This window comes from Dipteris shenzhenensis, chromosome 25, assembly GCF_047967505.1.
Source record: "Dipteris shenzhenensis isolate YYH24624 ecotype China chromosome 25, Dip_SZ_1.0, whole genome shotgun sequence".
NCBI lineage: Eukaryota > Viridiplantae > Streptophyta > Polypodiopsida > Gleicheniales > Dipteridaceae > Dipteris > Dipteris shenzhenensis.
In genome coordinates, this window is record NC_141620.1 from 875,325 (window position 1) to 896,793 (window position 21,469).

General features: G+C 44.2%; 1 protein-coding gene across 1 annotated transcript; it reads left to right on the forward strand.

The window, feature by feature from the left end:
* The first annotated feature begins 2,414 nt into the window (after positions 1–2,414).
* LOC147885285 (uncharacterized) lies at positions 2,415–21,284 on the forward strand. Its single transcript, XM_087396784.1, has 4 exons — positions 2,415–3,304; positions 3,502–3,639; positions 3,857–4,096; positions 21,154–21,284. Exons 1-4 carry the CDS (start codon positions 2,432–2,434, stop codon positions 21,271–21,273), a joined length of 1,371 nt encoding a protein of 456 aa, XP_087252910.1. The 5' UTR covers positions 2,415–2,431; the 3' UTR covers positions 21,274–21,284.
* Positions 21,285–21,469: the final 185 nt, after the last annotated feature.

Below are 21,469 nucleotides of genomic sequence, written 5' to 3' on the forward strand. Positions count from 1 at the left end.
TAATCCTCGTGATCTCTTTGTCTTTGTATGCCAAAAAACTCAGTAGAGGTGAGGTGAGGTGATTCATCTCTAATCTGTCTATTGAGATAAATAGATCTTTTTTGGCTTGCATATCGTGTCGCAATTCTTCCTCTGATCATGCTCGTTAATTTTGGATAAGTAATTCAATTACATGCGTGAATTATTAGCTCCAATACTATTATTGCATAACCATACGGGTTAGCAGCAGTGACTCTGAGGGGTGTGTGAGGGTAGGTTAGCCACAAGGGTTGGTGGTTCAAATCTCCAAGTGGTTGAGTCTTTAATGGTCGCTTCCCTAACCATCAGACGATTCTGAATGCATGCTATTACTAGCATTCCGATGTTATGTACACAGTTATTGTATGAGCTCTTGCTCCGGAATACAGTGATCTTCGGTGTTCTATCTCTATTGCATTATCTGTATTCCGTTCTTATAGTGTAGAGAGGAAAGAAGAAAGTGCGGGTCACAATGGGAGTGGTGGCACCTTTGGCGGATGCGGCAAAATCGATTATCGAATTACACAATTTACGATAAGTACCTTCAGTTGTTGCATGAGCCTCCTTCAAATAATTGCCTGCATGTTTCTCAGAAGTCGGAGTGATGGGAGATTGCAATACATGAGGACAAACTTTGGCAAGTCTTGCATATGAAATGATTTACAAAGAAACGTAAGTGCATGATGAAATAAAGAAGGACGAAAACGTGTAAGAGGAAGACAAAGTGAAAGAACAACCCTTCACAAATGCACCACTATCCGTCTCCATGAAGTCGCCAGAGCCTTCAGCTGTCTACCATATTGGAAAACTAAAGCAAGGAAACGGAGTAAGAAGACGTGTGATACCAAAGCCTCACAAATCGCAGTTTGATAGAGCACGGGAATCCAATAGCCGATGAAAAAGATGGAGTACAACCACATCAAATCTAAGCAAATATTCGTTGTAGGACTCCTATATTGAAAACACAATTCTTCCTTCATTACGAATTCATGCGAAGATGACATTGTTGGAGACCTTGCATATGATTTCGTTAAGCACCGCCCCCTTTGTCCTTAACTGACCTCGCAAAACATGCGCTGGTGATGACACCTTCATTGAACTTGATAAACAAACGCTGCGATGGAAAAATCGATGATGGCAGTGCTGAATGGATTGGGAAAACATGCTAATCCTTAGATTATGAGAAATATGCACTGAAATCCAAGGTCATTTTCACTATTCCAACGCGAAACAGGGCTCTTTCCATGAAGCTACGTAGACATGAACGTCATCGCCAACACAAGAGAAAGGAAGAAGATTTCGATATCTTCTCATTCATATCAGCCATCTCATGAAGCTCATACTTTCAATCTTTAACCTATTAACCATGGACACTAGGAAAAAGAAGAGAGGACACGTGGCAACTTGGAGGAGAAGAGCCTTGCGAAAGAGCTTTTGGATGAGAGGGGAGGAGGTGGAAAGACAAGAGGCAGCTTTGGGAGGAAGGAGGAGATAGAAGGTCAATGGAATAGAGGAGATCGAAGTTCACCTTTGGGAGGAAGGAGTAAATGGAAGGTCTCAAAGCCATGGGTTAAGACTTAGCTAAAATTTTAAAAGCCAATCCAAGTATGCAAGGTGAATTGATTAGCGCCAATTAATGCATGTTCCAAAAGGAGCTTCTCTCTCTCTCTCTCTCTCTCTAGCTATACATATATATATGTGTGTGTTCTAGGAACTGGGGCACTTGCTATATGCATATATATATGTGTGTGTGTGTGTGTGTAGACACATATATATACATTTGTGTATCACATATGTGCACACATGCTCATGTGTATGTATGCTATGAGAGAGAAATGAGAATATATATATAGATAGAGAGAGAGAGAGAGAGAGAGAGTCCTCATCACAATGATGTCCAAAAGCGCACAATGATACAAATGAAATTCTTAAAGCCTCCAAAGCCATATACAAGAAGATCCAATAGATCCACATAGAGCTCCCTAATAAGTTGAATTGTGTTTGTTGAGTATAGAGCAAAGAGAATAGGGCTCCCTTAATAAATTGAATTGCATTTGTTGAGTAAGATGGGGTTACATCAAACTTGAATTTTTGTTAGCAGTGTCTTCCATATCGTTTCACTTTTCTTAAAAAAGTGTCCCACACCATTTTTTACCACTTGGTCCCTACTATTTTAGTTCTTTCTCCCTCTCTCTCTCTCTCAGTTTTCAAATCATTGGAAATTTCCTATAGATGTTGCAAATTAATCATTCATTGATCTGACAATTGTTTTCCTTTGACGGAACCAATTGAAGGCAGTGGTCACCAGTACTTGTACTCACTTGTTTATTGAAATTTTAAGATTGTACCGAGACGGAGCCTAATCACAAAATATGACAATTACAATTTCTGCAACTGCAACAGCACTGCAACCATGAACATCATCTCCATCTGGCTATGGCGATTCGCGTGCGTGGTGTTGCTGCTGCTGCTGCTGCTGCTGGAGGGCGTCCAAGCTCACCAACAAGACGAGGAGGAGGAGGAGGAGAAGAGGGTGGAGCGTTTCCGAGAGTATCTGCGCATCGCCACCGTCCACCCCGACCCCGATTACCTGCCTGTCTCTCGCTTCCTCCTCTCTCAAGCTCACTCTATCGGCCTCCACACTCGCACCCTCCACTTTGCCCCCGACAAGCCCCTCCTCCTCCTCTCCTGGACCGGTTCCGATCCCTCCCTTCCCTCTGTTCTTCTCAACTCTCACACCGACGTCGTTCCTGCTGAACATCACAAATGGATCCACGATCCTTTCTCCGCGCACCTCGACCACAACGGGGACATCTACGCGCGAGGCTCGCAGGATATGAAGTGCGTGGGCATGCAGTATCTGGAGGCAATTCGTGTGCTGAAGAAGGCAGGGTTCCGGCCGCTCCGAACGCTCCATGTCTCCTTCGTTCCTGACGAAGAGATTGGGGGAAAGGATGGCATGGCAAAATTTGTGGACTCCTCGGAGTTCGCCCAGCTCAACGTGGGGGTTGTGCTCGATGAAGGGCTCGCTTCGCCGGCTCCTCACTATCGAGTTTTCTACGGGGAGAGGTCCCCCTGGTGGTTCTTCATTAAGGCCACGGGCTCTCCTGGCCACGGCTCTAAACTATACGATAACAGTGCGCTTGAAAATCTGATGAAAAGCTTAGAATCTATATCTCGATACAGGCAAGCCCAATTTGATCTGGTCAAGGCCGGGCTTGCTGCAGAGGGAGAAGTTGTCTCTGTCAACCCCGTCTACCTCAAGGCTGGAACTCCGACCCCAACTGTGAGTACCGTCGTCCGGAAGCTCCTTTCTTTCATATCCGAGGCTTTAATTGAGAACCACAAAACACGAGAGTGACACGTTGAGTTCCCAGTGCTTCGACAGGTCCGTTCCTTCTCAGCGGATGGAACGAAACACCTTTGCTTGTATTCTACACTGGATGTTCCTCCTTGCCGACACCTCGGTTGTGATTGATGCAGGGGTTTGTGATGAATTTACAACCTTCCGAGGCCGAGGCAGGATTCGACATGCGAGTGACCCCTTTTGCTGACCCACAAGATCTGGAAGAGCGCTTAGCCAAGGAGTGGGCACCGGCGTCAAGAAATATGACCTACGAAGTATTTCTTTGCCAGTTTCTACTCTTATATACAGTTTGGTGGAACGCTAGTTTGCATTGTCTCAGTAGAATACGACATGACCCGTGCACTTATAAGTTTTTTATTACTTATATGACCAATATGGAGAGGTAGATTATGCATCCACGGATTCTCATCCTACTGTTGGTAATGAACAGAACGACCTGTAATAAAGAGACGTTATTCTGGACTTGTGCAGTTCAAACAGAAAGAACCTGTAAGAAACAGCCAAGGTCTGCCGTTCCTGACGATCACAGAGGATTCAAATCCATGGTGGATAGTACTTAAAAAGGCTGTATCTCAGGCTGGAGGCAAACTTGGGAAGCCAGAGATCTTTCCTGCTGCAACTGATTCCCGCTATGTTAGAGAACGAGGCCTTCCCGCATTTGGGTTTTCTCCCATGGCAAACACACCTATTCTACTCCATGATCACAATGAGGTATTGAAAAAGTAGTTTTTTGTACGTTTCAATGAGGGCATTACTTGATTAGTTCAGTCCATGGATTCTCTCTGTTGAATCTAGGCATTGATTTTGATCTCTTTCCTTTGTTCTCCTTTCATAAGCAGAAAGAAGATTTTCTGCCTTTTGTTTTCGCGTAAGGATTGGAATTAAAGGACACGAAGTCTCCACTGTTATTCTCACCCATGCAACAATTTGGGCCACCATAAGAAGCGATACAGTGCAAATGCCTGTCCCTATGCATTTGTGTCGTTTTTATTTGCGTGTTGCTTTTCATAATGGATTCAGAAGCCTTGTCTAAGAGTGTTATATTGGGGTGCTGAGAGAAACTCAGTACAAAGACATCTATATAAATGGATGCTCAAGTGTGCTTGGGTGTGTGGATATGTATGTCTGTGAACACTTGTTTATACTATGGTCTATACCCATTGTTGGGCCGCATTGGAATATTCTTTAAAAGATGCCACGTTGGAATAGATTGGTCACCTTCCCACTTTGTGAATGCCCCAAATGAGGACGACATCGGGGAGGATGACACAGCATAGGATGGGATGAAGGGGGATGGAGAGGAGCTGCCATGTGGGCAGCAATGGTGCCACATAGGCAGCAGGCTTATATCCTTCTTAGATTAGATACCACATGGGTATCCTTGTCAGCTTAATTTGGCTGACTGTATGGAAAGGCCAGCTAACAAGGTCAGAGGAAGGACCTGGTCAACAGTGCAGGCGGCAGTCTGTCAGGTCTGGGGCCAGGTCAGCCAGCATTTGCACCTCTTCATGTATCTATTCTCTCAGCTGGAGATAACCACTGAGGGTGAAGAACAGAGAGAGATCTTGTGATCTGTTCATTCTGCATCACGTGGGCATTTCAGTCTGCCAGGGGTTTGGCCTTCCAGGAGCACACATCAGAGGCAGAGTCTACTTCAGAGTTTAAGAGCCACAGATGTTGCACGTGAGGGTGAGCAGGAGGCTTCAGGGAAGGCGTGTGGCAGAGAGGAAGTCATCGTCTTCCTCAGTAGGTAGAGCACACGGAGTTGGTTTTGGTACTTTGACCCCTGCGATATTTTTGCTGTAGGTGTTGGTATGTAGAAAAGGGACGGGGCAGATTTAGAGAAAGGGATAGAACTAGCAGAAGGGAGAGAGACCTAGGGGGAGAGGAGAAGGAATGGGGTAGGAGAGAGAGAGAGAGAGAGATTGAGAGAGAAGGAATGTGGAGAGTGGGAGATAAGATCAGAGGAGAAGGAATGGGGTAGGAGAGAAGGAGAGAGAGAGAGAGAGAGAGACGGATGTGGAGAGTAGGAGATAAGATCAGAGGTCACATCAAAAGTGCATATAGGAGTGGTGGGTTTGGACTTAAATAGTCCCCTCCACCTCTCACCAGAGTACTCCTACGTTAATCCCTTGTCCCTGCTTCATTACATTCCTGTAAGGCCATAATACTAATGAGTCTTGCTATTACCCTTCAGTGAAGCATAACGATTTTTGTTGAGACGTAAATGCACATAATCCTCTTCCTTGAAAACCAAGTATCTCCTATGCTCATCCGCATATTTCTTCTGCTTGGCTTGGACATCTTGCATATTCTTTTCAGCCAATTGTAGAAGAGACTCCATGCTCCCCAAGTCATCTTGTGCTTGCTGATTTTTGACAGCCATGTCTTAAATTGAGGAAGGCATTCCCACTTTGCACCCATAGATTGCCTCAAATGGGCTCATTGCAAGAGAGATGCGTAGTGGTGTTGTGGCAAAATTCAGCAAGTGCAAGCCCCTTTCCCACGACCTCTTGATGCCATGGCAAAAATGCCTCAGCTATTTCTATTCCCATTTGTTCACCCTTTCTGAAACCGGCCTTGGATAAACAAAAGGGCAGTGATTTTGAGCACCAGGCAATGCTCCAGATCTCTGTTCTGCTGAACCTGTAGGAGCCTGTACCATAGTTGGTGCAAGCTGAAACGCGTCGAGGTAGAGCTGCAAAATCTGAGGTGAGTCTGCCAGGTCACCCTCCTCCATCCACCTCGCATCGAGTGCAGGATAATTCCTGAACTTCACCAGGTAGTGACGGGAAATCTACCTTTCAATTTTCTTTCCATATGTGCTAAAATTTCCGGAACCAAGATTTCATCCAACTCTTCCACCTCGGGCTGATCCTCATGCAGCAGGTTAGCAGGCACATCACCGTGGAAAGGCTTCAATAAACTCACATGAAAGGCATTGTGTATGGTCCCAAGTGGCAGGTAGCTTCAGCCTGTAAGCTACATCATTAATGCGTTCAAAAATCTGAAAAGGACCATAATACCGCATCTTCAGCTTTGTGTACACTTTCGTCTTGTCTTTCATCTTCCTGAGTCGTGCTTTTTGAAAACGCAGCAGTACCCAATCACCCTCTTTCAAGAGCAACTCGTGGCGATGCTTATCGGCTGCCCATTTGTGCTTCTCTTGGCTTTTCTGGAGGGCTGTTTTGACCTTCTAGTAAGCAACATCCAAACTTTCCACAAATCTGTCGGCTTCAAAAATCTTCTCTTTCGAGTGCAGAATGGGAGGTACCTTTCGTTCTCTTGCCACAATTTCAAAGGGGGCTTTCCCCGTGGATGAGTGTACAGTGTTGTTGTACGCGAACTCGTGGCAAAAATTGCTCCCATTTCGATTGCTGATCCGAAACATAGCATTTGAGAAGATCAAGGGTAGTGGAATTGGCTTCTTCGGACTGCCCATCAGATTTAGGATGGAAAGAGGATGAGAAATTCAGCGTGGTACCCATATTCTCAAAGATACCTCTCCAGAAAAGACTTGTCATCCGCGGGTCTCTATCACTGACAATTGATTGAGGCATCCCGTGATGTTTAAACGCATGAGACATAAAGAGTCTCGCCATTTGGTCTGCTGTAATTTTCTTTCTGACGGGAATGAAGTAGGCCTGCTTGCTGAATCTGCAAATAATGGTCCATATCCCATCATGTCCAGATGGTATACGAGGAAGATCAAAGATAAAATCCATGGCAATGCTCTGCCAAGGTCGATCGAGAATAGGTAGAAGCTGCAGCAATCCAGCCGGCTTCTGCCTGTCATATTTCACCTTTTGGCAGGTGATGCATGTCCTGACATATGCCTCGACATCTTTCCTCAACGATGGCCAAAAGAAATAGTGCTCCACAGCTTTGATGGTGGCATCAATGCCTTTGTGTCCTGCATAGGGTGGAGCATGACTCTCTGTCAACACTTTGGGCCTCAACTGTTTCGTGACACAATTTGCCATGCATCATCAGAAATCCGTCTTTGAGAGTATAGTGCTCATGCCTCTGTCCATCAACCAACTGATCATAAATCTGTGAAAAATCCGCATCATTGGCATATTGATCCTTCATGGCATCAAGCTCATCATGATATGCAATGGTCATTGCTGAAACTTGTGGCTTAACAGACACTGCATCTGGAGTTGGCTTGCATGACAGTGCATTTGCAACAACATTCTTCTTCCCATGCACATGCACAATCTGAAAATGAAACATAGAAAGAAAATTTGCCCACCTCATATGCTACTTAGACAACTTTCTCTGAGTGAGAAAGTACCGCAGTGATTGATGATCGGTTTGAACATGAAAATCAGCACCCAAAAGATAATGCTTCCAGGTCGAAAGAGCATGTATGACAGCCAACATCTCTTTCTCATAGATGCCAAAATTCATTTCAGCATCTTGGAGCACTCTACTCTCGTATGCCACGACTCTTCCATCCTGCATAAGTACCCCTCCTACGCTGTTTCCACATGCATCTGCTTGGACAGTGAAGGGTTTGCGAAGATTTGGCAAAATAATCACAGGATTTGAGCAGAGTCGCTCCTTTAGTAGGTCAAAAGCTGCAATTTCTTTGGGACCCCATCTAAAAGTGACCCCTTACTTCTATAAGGCATGTAAAGGAGATGCAATCTCTGCAAAATACCGAATGAACCTCTTGTAGTACGAGCACAAGCCGAGAAAGCTACGTACTTCATGGATGTTCTTCAGGTGTGGCCAATTCCTGATGGCCTCTACCTTGGCAGGGTCCATCCTTGGAAACAATGTGCTTGAGAAAATGGATCTCATGCATGAAGAATTCACTTTTCTTGGCATTGACAAGCAGCTTATGCTTCCGTAGCTCCTCAAGAACAATTGCCAGGTGCTGCCTATGTTCAGTCTCATCCTGAGAGAACACGATGATATCATCGAAGAAAGTGCCAACAAAGGTTCGGTGCTCTCTAAAAATCTTGTCCATCATTCTGTTGAAGGTGGCAAGTGCATTAGTTAACCCAAATGGCATGACAAGAAACTCGTACAGACCAAATGTGGTACGAAATGCTGTTTTGTGAACATCCTCTGGCTGAATTCTGATCTGGTGATAACCACTCTTCAGATCAATGCAGCTGAACAAGAGGGATGGATTCTCCCTTCAATTTAGCATCCAGAACGTGGGTCTTGCCACGGTGAGTGATTGTGATTGTTTTATTCTTTGTATCCAAAACAGCCCCAACACGAAAGTGCCAAGGTATCCCCAGTAACATATCACAACCATTATCACAACCATTCAACAGCATAATATAGAACTCTTATGTGCCCACGTAGCTCTGAATATGCATCGGCAGCTTGCCTATCACCGGAGTAACTGATTGGCTGAGTCCCGGACAAGCCATATCTGCATCACACAAAGGACCCATCTCTTCTGCCCTTATTCCTAACTTTCCAGCCAGCTCTGGAGAGATGAAATTGGCCTTGGCTCCCGGATCGAAAAACATTAGAGCTGTCTGGTCTCTTATCTTGCCCCATGCCCGCCGGCATAACTTTGTAGCATCTGTATTCTAAACAGCCCCAATCAAGTCTGGCAAAAGACCACCAGTGGGCTTGGGCTTTTTATTCTTTTGATCAGTCCTCTTTTCCTCCTTGTGCTCACCCTGCTTAGAAGGAGGGAACTTCCGCTTCTTATGCGGGCATTCAAAAGCGGCATTCAAAAGCCTTGTGGCCTTCCTCCTTGCAAATATAACACTTGTTGGCATCATAGAGAATTTGCTTTTCCTCACCAGACATGCGGGTCGGTACTCGCCTCTGTCCTCCAACAAACTTTGCCTTCATGGGCTGCGAAAACTTTCTGAACTTCTTAGGGGATTCCGTCTTGCTGCCCTTTGTGTTAGAATTATAGATATAATTCAGCAGTGACCAATGTAATATAATAAGCTAGTTAGGGGCACTTTTCCCTCTTTAAGAGGTTTTTCCCCCTAACTGCAGTTAGTTCTCTAACTATGGTTAGTGACTACTAAGGTTTTGTCACTAGGACAAAACCTTATCTTTCTCTCATTGAGTTGTACTCTAACACACTCTTCTATTGCAACTCAGCTTTCAGCTTCCAAGCTTCCAGCTCTCACTCTCTCTTGCTCTCTCTCACTCACCATCTCCTCACATTTGGTATCAGAGCGGGTTCAAGAGCTCCGTGCTCCCTGCTTCCTTAAGCCCCTTGCTCTTTGCTTCTCGCATTTAGCTCCCTACGCATTCTCCGTTCAGCTCCAGCTGCAGTCTGCTATACCTTGTCCGTACACTCCGTACGACTGTACGGAATCCTGTCGTACCAACAGACCGTACATGTTGTATCCGCACGCCGTACAAATCTGCTCGCCATTCAGCACCGTATGGTACCCGAACGCCGTACAGATTTGCGATGTACAACGCCGTACAGTTGTGCTCCGTACCTCGCTATCTGTACTCCGTACCTCGCTGTTAGAGCGTCGTACAGATCTGCGCCAAACAACTCCGTACAGATCTGCGCCACGTTTGCAGGCAGTGTCATCGTCCGTACTCCGTACTATGTCGTCTGCACGCCGTCCGTACTCCGCACTCCGTTGTCTGTACGCCGTCCGTACTCCGTACAACGTACGAATTCCATACCTGACAGTTTCGTACACTGACAGTTCCGTACTGTTAGCACACTGTTCGTACATTTCTGCTGTAGGCATTCTGTGCAGAGTTTTACTTCTGCAGATACTCGAGCAGTTAGTTTTTTGGGCAGGCTTTGTTTGCAGATAGCCATTGTTTCGTTGTATTTTTGGAAATACACTTGGAGCTTTGACAGACACATTACAGATTTGGGGCTTTTGCAGATAGATCTGCAGATTTAGTCTGAAATTTGGGGCTTTTGTTTAGAAATTGCAGATTTGGGGCTTTTAGTAAGTTTGCCCCTTTCTGGTTGCAATTACAAGCCACAAATTGGGGCTTTTGTGTTGGGAGAGCATTTTTTGGAGTATTCAGTTCATACTGCCTTTCTTGGAGTGTTTGAAGCACTTTTGGCAGATTCTGGAGAGTTTTTGATGCTTGGACAGATTTCTGACAGTGCAAGTATAGAAATCTAAGTTGCATTTACAGCCCGTGCTTGGCTGTGTTTTTTTGGGAGTTGTGCATTTCATTCCTAGTAAGGGAATTCAGCTTTGTATCTGCTTCAATCTTTTTCTCAGATATGGCCCATCAAAATTAGAATGAGTTCCAGTTCGGTGGTCTTTCACAGGAAGACAAGTTGGATGGTACCAACTACTCCCTCTGGAGTTTCATGGTATGTAATATTCTGATTTCTCGCAATTTATGGGATTATGTCAATGGGGATGAGATCCGACCAGCAGATATTGCACCTGCTACCCCTCCTCAGCAAGGAGGTGGAAGAGGTTGTGCACAGGGTGCAGCTGCAAGACAAGTTGTTGGTGCAGCTACAGTCACTACTCCAGAGCAGAAGAGATGGGATTCACAGGATGCCTTAGCTTTGTCATGCATCTCACTTTCAGTGAAAAGATTTATCATTCCGCATATCCGGTCGTGTAAGACCTCCAGGGCAGCATGGGATATTTTGGAAAGCATGTATGCAGCTCGGAATGATGCAAGGGTATCTTTCTTGAAAAGAGAGTTGAGTAATACACATATGGAAGAGGGTGACTCCATGTCAAGTCCACCTTACAAAGCTACAGAATCTCAGAGAGCAATTGTTAAACATAGATGAAATTATTCCTGATTGAGAGATGATTACAACCACTCTGAATTCTCTTCCCGAGTCTTATCTGAGCTTTCATACCTCGCTAAACTTATCATTGAGGGGGGTTGCAAATCCTCTCACTTTTCATGAGTTGATAGGACTTCTGCTTCAGGAAGAGCAGACCAGGAAAAATTTGGCTTCACGTGCAGGTGAACAAGCCATGCTCTCAAAATTTAAATAAAAAACAAAGGGACAGGCAAAGACATCAGTAAATCAGCCTTCCAGTGGGTCAGGACAGCCTTCACAAAAGGCTAAAAATGATGCAAGCCCAAGAAGAAGGGTTTTTGTCACTACTGCAAAAAGCCAGGTCATCACATAGCAGAATGCAGGAAAAGGCTTGCAAAAGAAAAGAAAAACAGCTCAGGTATGGCTGTTTCAGATTCAGCTCCTCATGCATCTGATAGTGGGGATGCTGCAGCCAACTTCGTTGGACAGGATTATGCCTTTTTATCTTGCATTTCAGATTCTAGGTTGGCTGTTCCAGATGCTCGGGATAGTACAGCCACTTGCAGTGATGATACATATGCATTTTTGACTTGCAGTTATGACTCTTCTATAGATGCATCCGCTTTCAGTGTTAATGAAACACTGAACACTTGGTATTTTGACAGCGGTGCATCCAAGCACATCACTTCTAGGAAGTGTCTTTTTACTTCCTTGCATCCACCTCCCGTTGGTAAGAAAGTCACTTGTGCCAACAACTCATCATATTCAGTACGTGGCACAGGAGATGTTGAGCTCACTGCCATTGATGGCTCAATTTTCAGACTTTCAGATGTCTTATATGTGCCTGGCATAACAAAAAATCTTCTTTCAGTGTCCACTCTTAATAGAGGGGGATTTTAGGTCATCTTTGAGGATGACAAATGTGCTGTCCGAGACAGGGAAGATGACTATGCCTTAAGGTTATCTGGTACTCTGCTGCGTGGGCTTTTTCAGCTTGATATTTTTGAGAAAAGAGCAGCCCATGCTCTTGCAGTTTCTACCCCTACAGTTGCCATGCAGAATGCAGAATTATGGCATGCCAGATATGGCCACATGCATTACAACAGCTTGATGACACTTCAGAAGTTTTCCATGGTTGATGCATTGCCACCTCTTGAGATACCTCCTCCACATGCCTATGAAGGGTGCATTTTAGGCAAGATGCATAGATTCCCCTTCAAGAAGGATGGTTCAGTTAAAGTTGTCCGCAAATAACAGCTTATACACAGTGATGTCTGTGGTCCCATGAGGACTCCATCGTTGGGTGGTCATCTCTATTTCGTTACATTTATTGATGATTACTCCAATTTTACTTGGGTTTATGGGTTGAAACAGAAATCTGAAGTGTTCACGGTGTTTAAACACTTTTTAGCCATGGTTGAAAATGAAACCGGACTCAAGATACAGACATTGCGCACGGATAGAGGTGGGGAATACTTGTCTGCAAAATTTGATGCTTTTCTCAAAGGCAACGGTATTGTGCATCAGCTCACAGTCAGGCTGACCCCTCAGCAAAATGGCAAAGCTGAGAGGAAAAATAGAACCCTCATGGAGATGGACAGATCTATGCTGAAAAGCAAACACATGCCTCACAAATTCTGGCTAGAGGGTTTAATGTGCGCCAATTACATTCTGGATCAGGCTCCCACTAAGGTTTTAAAAACAAAAACTCCTTATGAGGTCTGGAATGACAGGAAGCCTTCAGTGGATCACTTCCGAGTCTTTGGATGCCTTGCTTATGCTCATGTGCCAGTTGAATTTAGGCACAAGTTGTCAGATAAAGCCATCAAATGCATATTTGTTGGTTAGCAAGGGGTACCGTCTCTACAATCCTGCTACACGCAAGATCATAGTAAGTAGAGATGTGATATTTTCTGAAAATTCAGCTCACACTCAGGCTGAATTTCAAATGCCTTCGTCTGCAGAGGATGTCTTTGAGGGGTTGCTACCCATTGCCTTGGGTTCCCTTGCTGATTTTTCTGATGCAAATCAGAATTTACAGCAACCTCCAGATGCTTCAGTTCCGCCACAGGATGTCTTGCTCCCTCCACAAGCAGTGGAACAGGTGGTGCGGCAAGAAATTGCAGACATACATGCAGCAAAAACAGTCCCAAACTGGCTGTTACAGACTCTCAGGGAGAGTAAAATTGATGCTCCGTTATCTGGCAGGACTCGCAGTGCAGCAAGGCACATGGAAGGTGCTAATTCAGTGGAATCAGCATATGCAGGTACTCCCCTTGATGAGGAGGAGCCTGCCACATTCGAAGAAGCAAAGGATAATGTGCATTGGATGAATGCCATGCACGATGAGTTGCAGTCCATTGCAAAAAATCAGACTTGGGATGTTGTGGACTTGCCACAGGGTAAACATGCCATTGGCACACGATGGGTTTTCAAGGTCAAACGGAAGCCAGATGGCTCCATTGACAAATATAAGGCAAGGTTGGTTGCTAAAGGCTATGCTCAGAAAAAGGGCATAGATTATGAGGAGACATTCGCTCCTACATCCCGGATGATCACCATCCGATCAGTTATTGCAATGGCTGCACATTTTGAGTGGAATGTTCATCAGTTGGACATAAAAACAGCCTTCTTAAATGGGGACTTGCTGGAAGAGGTGTATGTCAAACAACCTCCGGGCTTTGAAATTACAGCAAATCCACTTCAAGTATGCAGGCTCAACAAAGCTTTATATGGGCTGAAACAGGCCCCTGGTGCATGGTATGCCAAGATCCATGCCTTTTTGACCAGCAAGGGGCTGCACAATAGTCCTATTGAGAGCACCCTCTACATCAAGATGGATGGGGGGGAAATTTTAGTCGTCCTTCTTTATGTCGATGACTTACTGCTCACAGGGTCCAATGAAGACAAAATTGCAGATTTCAAAGTTGATTTGCAGACCAACTTTGACATGTCAGATTTGGGGCTGCTTCACTTTTATTTGGGGATCCAGTTCTCTCATGAGAGACGTGGCACTGGTATGTCTCAGTCCAAGTATATTCAGAAACTCTTGGATAGATTTAACATGCATGAGTGTAAGCCCATAGCCACTCCCATGGAGCCGGGGCTGAAACTCACAATGCATGATGCAGGAGAATCAGTTGATGCCACACTTTACAGTCAGGCTGTTGGATGCCTCATACATCTTTGCAACACTAGACCTAATATTCAGTTTGTAGTATCTCAGGTGAGCAGGTACATGCACAGCCCAAAACATTGGCAGGCAGTTAAGCGCATCTTCCGTTATTTGCAGGGCACAAAGTCTTTTGGCTTGCTATTTCCCAGGGGGGGTGACTTGCAGATGCATGCCTACAGTGATTCAGATTGGGCTGGTGATTATGACACTAGGCAGTCCACTAGTGGCAATTGTTTCTTTTTGGGTAAATCTTGCATTTCCTGGCTGAGCAAGAAACAATCTACAGTGGCTACCTCATCATGTGAAGCTGAGTATAGGGCAGCTTTCACAGCAACAGTTGAATGTGTTTGGCTGCGACGTCTATTTGCTGATCTTCATCTGTCTTTGGAGGGTCCTTCTCCAATTCTCACTGATAGTCAGAGTGCCATTGCAGTGGCAAGGAATCCAGTGTTTCATGCTCGCACGAAGCACATTGAGGTTCACTATCACTACGTCAAAGAGAAGTTGCATGCAGGAGAGATCAGTATGATCTTTGTGTCCGCACATGACAACGTTGCAGATATTTTCACCAAAGCACTACCACGTGAAAAGTTTGAGGCATTTCGCAGTGCCCTGAACTTATATCCGTTTGGTGATTGATCAGCCTTGTACATGACATTGGCACTGTAGGGGGGTGTTAGAATTATAGATATAATTTAGCAGTGACCAATGTAATATAATAAGCTAGTTAGGGGCACTTTTCCCTCTTTAAGAGGTTTTTTCCCCTAACTGTAGTTAGTTCACTAACTATGGTTAGTGTCTACTAAGGTTTTGTCACTAGGACAAAACCTTATCTTTCTCTCATTGAGTTGTACTCTAACACACTCTTCTATTGCAACTCAGCTTTCAGCTTCCAAGCTTCCAGCTCTCACTCTCTCTTGCTCTCTCTCACTCACCATCTCCTGAAAAACTGATGGTGCCACCATTTCCTGAAAAACTGATCCCCCTCCGAAATATCTTGGATGCATCGTGGGCTGAGGAAGGGCTTACTGTTTCTGATTGACTGAATGGAAGTTATTGGCATTACCCGCTACAGGGGTGATCGAAGGCATCTTTGACGGCTGTCCACCGAAAGAAACATGCCTAGGGGTCTTCTTATGCTACTTATGTTTCTTCTGAGATGACTTTTCACTTCTAGGGGAAGCAATCATAGGAGGAGGAGCTTGCATAATCTTCGTGACAGCATGTTGCAACTGCGACAGGGCTCTCGCTACACTTTGCATTCGTAGCTGAAAAAGTGCATTGGGATCAAGCTCCTCTGCCTCGTCTACCTCATCTTGTGAGTCCTTCGTGGCATGCTCAGGAGAGATTGGATGAGCCCCACTGTCCTGCTGGTCATCACCCCCCTTGGTACTGTGCTCCTCTTCAAAGCTCTCTGATGCTTTGTCTTCGTCCTGCCCCTCTTGCTCTAATATGGTCAATGACCTCTCACGGTGTGACATGCTTGCTAAGATTGATGGCTATAGCAACAATTGCACTGAAGGTGTCCTTCACCCAACACTACCAAGGCCACCTCTGTAGGAAGATGGTGACGATCTGGGCAATGGAACCACTAAAACCAACCTTCGATAAACAAAAGGGCAGTGATCTTCTTCTACTCAGTCATAACCTTCATAAATAGCCACAATGCAAGCTTCAGTCACTTAAATCACTTAGCACAACTTAGAAACAAGCCTCAACAACAACAAAGGTGAGGCTAGAATGCCCTTGCTCAATGAAAATAGTACATACTGCACCGACTGGCCCCAAATGCCTTGGCGCCCCTTATGGTATTTATTTAATGCTTCTGAATGGAAATGCTTTACAACAAGGGTTCAACCCTGCACTGTTTCTCTCTGCAAATCCTCTACTTGTCTTCAAGGCATCTAATCCAAGTGCACCACTAGAATTCCCACTGGCAAGGCGTTCTCAGGCATTCACTTTTGATCTGACACAACTTAGAGGCATTCAGGCATCCAAACCGCTGGCAAATTGAGCTCAAGGCAGCCTCAAGGCTATCACATGCATCCACACTATCCTTAGGCCTTCCACAGGATCACCCTTGCCTTTGGGTGCTTCCTAGAACCTGTTGAAGTCGTGAAAGGACTGCACACAACACTCATGCACTGCAAAAAGCTGCAAAGCAAGAAAGAACAAGGAAAAACCAAACCTAGAACCAACTCCCGCTGTCTGTGGCAGAGGGGTGAGCTCCTTCCTCGCACCTATCCTCTGTCCAGGCTCTCCGCAGGGTGCAGGTGTCTTCCAGCAATCAGGAGAAGAGAGAAATGAAGGTAGAGAGCGGAGGGTGAACAAGAAAGAGCGGTAGAGGAAAGATGGTTCAAAGATTTGCTTCGAAATGACTGCCTCGAGATCTGTTCCTGAGGAGTCCTAATAGGAGGTGCCAAAAGCAGCAGGGAAAGTTCCTCCTGCAGCTTGCACTGGTCCACCGGGCACTTGTTGGAGGCAGCTGAACACGCCTATACGGATTTTGTACAGTTCGTACGAAAATTTTCAGAAAGTTCAGAAATGACTTTTGGGACTTCCTAGAAGTGTGTACTAGCCTTGGAACAGTCAAAACAGAGTTAAAACAGCTTAAAACGACTGAAAACAGGCTTGAAACAGCTCAAACAGCTCAAAAACTGCACAAGAACAACTGAAAACATCCAACACCTTTGGGAGAGTGAGGGGGGAGAGAGATGGAAGGTGGGGGAAGGGCATGCATACACATGCATGACTAATGGCATCTCCTCCTTGCCATTTGCCCCTTCACAATGTATGGTCGTGAGAAATCAGGGCATACCAACCCAGGGCATGAGTCAATGCAAGTTTCAGGTCTTCAATACTGAGCTGTGCTTCTTTTGACCACAAAAGGCATTCCTCTTCAAGAGATACATAAGAGGAGCCACCCTCTTGGCAAATTTCCGTATAAGTTGTCGGTATGAGGCGGCAAAATCCAAAAAATGTCTCAACTGGGTGGGATTTAGTGGCTGTGTCCATTCCCTCATGCAGTTCACTTTTGTTGGATCCACCCAAATCCATCTTTGCTCACAATGTGCCCCAAGTATACACTTTTTATGCCATCAAAGTATGTTTGCTGGCTTTTGCATAGAGTTGACACAATCTCAAAAATTCCAGCACTTGTTTGACATGCTCAATGTGCTCATGTTTGCGGTTGCTGTAAATGAGTATGTCATCAAGAAAACCAGCACATATCAGAAGAAAAGTGGCCGCAATATTTTGTTCATGAGCACCTGAAAGGTGGCTGGTGCATTAGTCAACCTGAATGGCATTACTTTGAACTCATACCAACCCCTTTCCGTGTGGAAGGCTGTTTTGTGCTCATCACCCTCTTTCACTCTGATGATAGCCCGATCTCAGATCTATCTGTGTGAAGAACTGATCACCCTTTAGTTCATCCAACAGATTATCAATCTTGGGAATTGGAAATCTGTTTTCTATAGTGGTCTTGTTGAGATATTTGTAATCAATGCACATGCTGTCTGAGCCATCTTTTGTTTTCATAGGAGCATTGGGGAGGCAAAGGAAGAAGAGCTGTGAGAAAATTTCTCCTAAAGCAACTCCCTGTACCTATCCTACTGCTTCCTCCTGTTCCACTTTAGAGAGGCAGTATAGAGCCTTGTCTTGGTTTACTGCTAGGGCCCAAAACTATGGCATGATCTCTCTTTAGAGGTAACTGACATGATATATCAGCAAATATATCACCGAAATCTGAGAGTAGTTGTTGCATTTCCACATCACCCAGGGAATACTTCCCGTTCGAGTCGTTGGCACATTCAATGCATAAATAGCAAGGCTTGGGTGAGCCTGCCCATACAAGAGTAGGATTTTTGATTAGTTTAGGGTTTGATTCCAGCTGGATTTGGGGCCAGTTTCCCAAGGCATCGAACAAGATTGGAGCGGCTAATCAAGGCACCAAGGTTGGCCAAACCTTGATCAAGTTAGTCAGTTTAATATTGGTCGGGTTAGTCGGTTCACTTGGTTGGGTTAGCTCACATGACTTGGGCCGGTTGACTAGACTTGGGTCGGTTGTAGTCTGCCCCAAAGTCGGCCACTGTTCTCTATGGAAACGGGCAATGGAAACAAAAAAGGAAAGGAGGGATGAAATGGGGAAATGCCATGTCATCAAGGGGGGGGAGGTAGAAAAAAGTATTTTGAGCTGAGTACACATAGATTTAGAATGCTACAGCCTACAGCCTACCTGTAATTGAAAACATGTTGCATAACACATACCACAATCTACAAAATTACAACTTTGAAGATAGATCATAGTATAGAACTTACACCTATCAAATTAGAGCAGTGAGGAATAAATGACAAATCTGAAATCAATGAGAAAGGCTGAATAGCAAAGATTGACAACTTACAAAATGGCAATATGGAATATATTGCTCAAAGTTTCAAACTTCATATATATCCAAACTTGAAAATATGCAATCCAAAAAGACTAGGCTATAGGCTTTAAGGCCATCCGCGACATCAATGATGATATGATCAAAATCTAGAATCCAGAATCCATATAGCTCAATCCTCAAGCTCCTCTCCCTCCTCCTCCTCCTCCTCATGTACTGCCTCCCTGTCCTCCTCCTCCTCATCATCAATAAGGTTGTCACTAGGCTTATGAAAACCAATAAACTTGTCTTGCGTGTACTCTTGTCTCATCTTGTTAAGCAAACGCGAGTTTGCATTAACAAAGACAAGATCGTTATTTGTGCTTTGAGACCGTTCCTCTTCTTTGTTTGGGCTAAGCTGCTCCACATGCGCTCACAAGAGGAGGAGCTACAACCTTGGCCAAGAATCCAAATGGCAAGCAATTGCAACTCTTGGGAATCGGCTCCATAATCCTCCCACCATGTAACAGACCCAACTTGATACCTGAAATTTCAAAGCTCATAAAATTCAGTTGTATGGCAAAGCTCATAAAATCTGAAAATTATCACTAGTGGCTAAATAGTGAAATAAAACTAGTTAAGATTACTTGTCATGCTGGGCATTTGGTCATCCAAATATGCCCTCCTTATCGCGTTAACTGGTGAGCTGGTCCTTCACTTTCCGCCGAGCATTTGGAGTTGGTACCATCTTTTCAAGAGTCAGGTTCCAACCACGGACCAACTTCCATTGTGTTGAAACTCTGGGTCCAACACAAACGCAGCCGCATGAATGAGTGATTAGTATTGGTTCCACTTGCTCACGGCCAAGTTCTCCAACTCTCTCAACCTTTGGGGATCTTTCTCTAACACTCTGATATTTTCTGTTATGCGATTCATCCCCCCATATACTTTGCTAATATAAGGCTTATCTCCATCAACCTTTTCCAGCAACAACACAATCGACTTGAACAAAGCATAGATGTGTGATGCATCAGCCCAAAAGTCATCACCGCCTATACACAAGTCATAGGCCAACATCCCAAGGGCTTGCCTAGAAGTGGGCCATGCATCCCACGTGGGCTTGCCACAACGTGCTTAAGTGTAGGTCTCATTTGAATGAGTCTTCAAAGCATCAGATAATCAAACCTTGTCTCCGCAGACTTCAAGAGCTCCTTGCTTCCAAAGTTGCGGTAACAAGGAGAGAGAAAAATGATGCCGTGTAATAAATGCGACTATATCTCTTCCATTGTCAATAACATCTTTTACCCAAGGCAATTTGCCAATGTCTTTAAACAGAATTTTTAAACAATGGGCAATACAATAACTCCATGAATGTGAAGATACTTTTGCTCCAATAATGCACCCGCAGAATTTGAAATTCCTTTCTTCTTTGTTTTTCGTTTTTTTAATCTTTTGTTTATTTGATGTATTTTAGTAAGCACTGGGTTTGCCCAACAGACTCCGTGGGTCTTTAGAAACCTAGTATAGCTGCTTATGCTTGGGCACTGATGATGACATAAGTGTTGCTTTGCTCGCTAAGTATGTCTTCCTTTTGTTTTTCAAATCTTTTTTGTTAATCTTTTTTCTTCTCTTTCGTTCTCTTTTATCTTCTGTGTAGATTTTTGGACTTTAGACAGCAAAAAATCTAAATTTGTACGAATTGATATATTCTAGTCTTCCAAAGGTATATATATAGTCCTTTGCGTGTTTACCTTTCAAATATCAGTGTTGATAAAGAAGTCTTGATACCGTTCACTGAGCTCTGTATGGACTTCTGATTAACTGATATGTCAGGAGAGCATCGTTTTAGTATTGTTGTATTTCAAATTTGCAGCCTAGAAACATGCAAATACATCTCGACTTTCAGGGCACTCCTTGCATTTGAATACCCTTCCCTACTGCTTTAAAAGATGGGTGGTTATGTATGCAAATACATCTTTCAAATTAGTGTTGTCTTTCAATTTTGCAGTCTAGAAACATGCAAATACATCTGCACTGTCAGGGCCTCACTGCTTTAAAAGATGGGTGGTAATGTATGTAACCTAATCCACCTGTGCAGTCTTGCAGACTTTGTATGGACAAGGTGATATCAACAAAGCAGTTAGGTCTTTTTTAATGCTTTTTGATTTCTTTTCTCTGTAGTTGTAGATACGTTTCGCAGACTTATTGAGATTGTTGCATTGGTTTCTTAATTCACAGGAGGGCCAGAAATATTATTTTTTCCATGTTCATCTCCTTTTTCATCAGATTCGTACAGTTAGTTTGTATGTGTGTATCAAAATTGATGGCTCTTTTCTGAAATATATTCTCAGATGACCTTGAGAATGCAGTGTTATTTTTCTAGCTTTACTGGGGTAATAGATTCCCTTGCCCTTTCTTCTTCTATCGCCTTTTTCATCTGGGTTTTCCAAACTTGTTTGTTTTCTCAACTTATGAGATAAGCCACTGATATTGTTTCATGCTCTGTTGGTTGCAGTTTCTCAACAAAGATGAGTACTTGAAAGGCATCAAAGTGTATGTAGAGATAATAAAATCGTTTCTGTTGTTGGGTGGGCAGCATGACAGTGCAGACTCAGCTTCTCGAGCCGAGCTATAAACAAGTCATCAACTGCTGGCTACAAGAACTGTGGCATCAGAGCCCTGAGCTCTACCTATTCCAATAGCTTGCATTTAGATTAGACAAATATACAAGTACATACCTTGCTTTTATGTTCAGATGCAACTGTCTCTTTTGATTAGATACAGTCCCACATCTGCCCTTCTTTTCTCAAACCGTGTAAGTTGTTCTACTC